This window comes from Pistacia vera, unplaced genomic scaffold (genome assembly GCF_008641045.1).
Source record: "Pistacia vera cultivar Batoury unplaced genomic scaffold, PisVer_v2 Contig800, whole genome shotgun sequence".
Taxonomy (NCBI): domain Eukaryota; kingdom Viridiplantae; phylum Streptophyta; class Magnoliopsida; order Sapindales; family Anacardiaceae; genus Pistacia; species Pistacia vera.
The window spans coordinates 93,511-96,819 of NW_022196669.1; the positions used below are offsets into that span (position 1 = coordinate 93,511).

A 3,309-nucleotide genomic window follows, 5' to 3' on the forward strand; every position below is an offset into this window, starting at 1 on the left:
TAGAGAATAAACTTTGTATAAACTATTAGGACTTTTGTAGATGAGAGATTGATGAATTTTTTAATAGTAAAATGTTGATTTTGACTTAAAAAAGGTAGTTATATAAACCCTAATCATTAAATTGTTGACGATTTACAAGGTTAATGAAAATAGGGTTTAAAAGGGTTTGATGAATGATGATGGAAGTGCAGAATACTGCGTAATCTCTTTCGACATATTCCTGGGAAGCTGTTTTTTTGTTACCCATACGCAGAGACATTAGCATTACGCTTTATGTTGCTTAAACATTTTCTCGGTTCCCAACCATGCCTGCTTGCTTTTGTATAATCATGCTTCTCAGATGTACAGGAGTTGCGTCTAATTGCAGTATTCTGAAGCCTTTTGTAGTCTTCACTCTTCAGATCAAGTAATTGATCTTCTCTCCCCGTGCATAGGTTAGCAGGTTTCAAAGTCAAATCAATTGCATAGTGAATGTTTCTGCTAAGGGTGCTCATCTGGTTCTGGTCTTAACCTTGTTTTAAGGCGATAATTTTAAAGTAAAGCCTAGCTCCCAACCAACCCGGAAGAAGAAGAGAAATTAAACAAGATATGAGAATTACCAGGTAGTTTTATGTTTTTAGTTTGATATAATTATGGATTCTATTTTATAACAAGTTCAAACAAAAAGATACAATCAAAGAACAAAAGCCAGGATTTGTTACAGGATAATATTGGAGGCTTATTAAAATGAAAATTAGAAGTACAGCACAAGTATCCGGAGGATGCAGTAAAATGAAAATTATAATAAGCAGGAAACAATGACTACAATTGAAAGGACTTCTGACCATTACATATAAACTAGACATGGGCGGTTCCTTCTGTAAATTTGGGATCCTCACATCTGTACTTTCCATCAGGGCCAATTCCAAAGCCTTTTGGGTCAGCAAAAACATTTTCCAATAGCTGACTTCTAGGTGGATGTGGGCTTGCATCTGCAAATTCCACAGAGTCCTCAACCAGCTCATCGATCTTCTTCTCTATGGCTTTTAATTCAGCTTCACTGGCCAGTTTGCTCTCAATCATGTACTTCTTTAAAGCTGTGAGGGGATCTCTAGCAGCATAGTGAGCCTTCTCAGCTGAAAAACAGTAATACAACAGATTTAGTAAGCAGGCAGGACTAGAAAGGGAAAAGGTGACACCATCGTGAATTCGACATAGTCCTAAATTGTAAGACCAAATGATTTAGCATGGATATTAATTTATACATTTAATATCATCAACTACTTTATGTATATTAAGCTAAAATATACATGTAAAAGGATGATATGCCTATAAACACATACATTCAGGGCAGAGAAATTTCAAAACTTTGAATATGTGCAAGAAATAACAAATTTAAACTGGAGCTTTGTCAAAAATTCTTGTAACCGATATTCAATTAGAATCAAGCTACAAAATTGCCCAAGGTTCATATTGATTGAAAGCAACAGTCGTGTTCACAACTCCAATACCATGTCTTAGTGCATTTCTATGAAGTGCAGGACAAAACCAATAGAATATAGACACAACAATAATAAAGAATAAATACGCAAGTAAACCCCTAAAACAGTATAAACACATTTATTTCAACAAAGATGATGATGAATAAAACCAAGTCAACGAAAATTGAAGACTCACAAGGATCACGAAGCTCATCAGGATCAGCCAAAGAGTGTCCTCTAAACCTGTAAGTCTCACATTCAACCAAAGTGGGTCCATCCCCTCTCCTAGCTCTCTCAATGGCCTCTTTAGCTACTTCTCTCACCTTCAAGACATCCATTCCATCTACATGAACACCTGGCATTCCAAAGGCAGGCCCTTTCTTCCATATCTCAGGATCAGAGGTTGCTCTCAAATGCGACATCCCAATTGCCCACAAGTTGTTCTCCACCACAAACACAATAGGCAATTTCCACAATGCCGCCATATTTAAACACTCATAAAACTGTCCATTGTTACAAGTACCATCTCCAAAGAAGGCAACTGTGACATCATCACAATTAGTCTGTTTCAAGGCCTCTCGTTTATACTTCGAAGTAAATGCAGCACCAGTGGCAACAGGAATCCCTTCACCAATGAATGCAAATCCACCAATCAAATTATGTTCTTTAGAGAACATGTGCATGGACCCACCTTGGCCTCTAACACAGCCAGTGGTCCTGCCAAAGAGCTCACTCATCACTTCACGAGCAGGCACTCCTTTACTTAAGGCATGAACGTGGTCTCTGTAAGTACTAACGACAGTGTCTTTTTTAGTCAACAGTTTGATGAAACCAGTGGACACAGCTTCTTGGCCATTGTATAAATGAACAAAGCCAAACATTTTGCCTCTGTAGTACATCTGGGCACACATGTCTTCAAAAGTTCTGCCCAAAACCATGTCTTCACAGAGCTCCAAACCTTCCTCCTTAGTTATTAACTACAAACACAAAATAACAAAATATGTATTAATACAAAAAAGAGAAGAAACAAAAAAAAAACTTAAAGATAAATTAAAACATCGTTGGTGATTAGTTACCAGATTGCCAACAGATGGAGAAGAGTTAAGATGTTTTTGCTTAACATCAGATACAGCAAAGATGTTGGATTGGCGAAGTCTTGGAAGAGGTAAAGTAGAGTTAGTAAGAGGATTGAAACGGAGGTTGCGGGCGGATCCCAGAAAAGGAGTGAGTGAAGGATTATTATTAGTAAAAGAGCGGGGTGTTATGGTGTTGATTGAAGAAGAAAAAGTACAAGACATGCTTGTAGAAGAAAGAAGAGAGAATTGAGATTGGTAACGAGGGGAATGTGTAAGAGAAAGAGAGGAGAAATGAGCGTATAAAGCGGGAGGGAGGGGCGGAGAATGCAAGAAAAAGAAGCACAGTAATGACCGCCTACACAAAGAGAAGCCGAGTGCCAAGTGATCTAACCGACGAATGTATGATTGTTGAACAACACTACGCATAGTGACTCTTTACGTTACCCAATCTGGGCAGGGCTAAATTCTTTTTAGTCGGCCCAACTTTGCTTTGAACTAAGACTTAAGCCCAAAAGCTACTAAAAATTTGCGTCTGCAGTCTGCATTTTGGTTACGTTGATATTTTGAATTTTACGATAAGTACTACTTAATTCTTCACATGATAATTGATTTTATTATTGATTATAAACGTGATTAAGAAGATCGTTTTTTAAGAGTTAACGACTTTTTCCCTCCCAAATAATGGTTTTTTGATACTTTTTCTATTTATAGATTTTTAAAATATTATTTTATTTTTTATATTTATATTTCGATAACGAATAGAGAACAAAATC

At 36.9% G+C, this 3,309-nt stretch overlaps 1 protein-coding gene across 1 annotated transcript; it reads right to left on the reverse strand.

Moving 5' to 3' along the window:
• Positions 1-665: 665 nt before the first annotated feature.
• Positions 666-2,758, reverse strand: LOC116117220 (pyruvate dehydrogenase E1 component subunit alpha-3, chloroplastic-like). Its single transcript, XM_031403252.1, has 3 exons — positions 2,537-2,758; positions 1,657-2,437; positions 666-1,115 (listed from the first exon to the last, which is right to left on the reverse strand). Exons 1-3 carry the CDS (start codon positions 2,756-2,758, stop codon positions 838-840), a joined length of 1,281 nt encoding a protein of 426 aa, XP_031259112.1. The 3' UTR covers positions 666-837.
• Positions 2,759-3,309: the final 551 nt, after the last annotated feature.

Coding starts and splice junctions, on each gene's coding strand:
- LOC116117220 (XM_031403252.1), bottom strand. CDS start 2,758: ATGTCTTGTACTTTTTCTTCTTCAATCAACACCATAACACCCCGCTCT. Junction 2,438..2,536: donor CTCCATCTGTTGGCAATCTG/GTAACTAATCAC, acceptor TTGTGTTTGTAG/TTAATAACTAAGGAGGAAGG. Junction 1,116..1,656: donor TGATGAGCTTCGTGATCCTT/GTGAGTCTTCAA, acceptor ACTGTTTTTCAG/CTGAGAAGGCTCACTATGCT.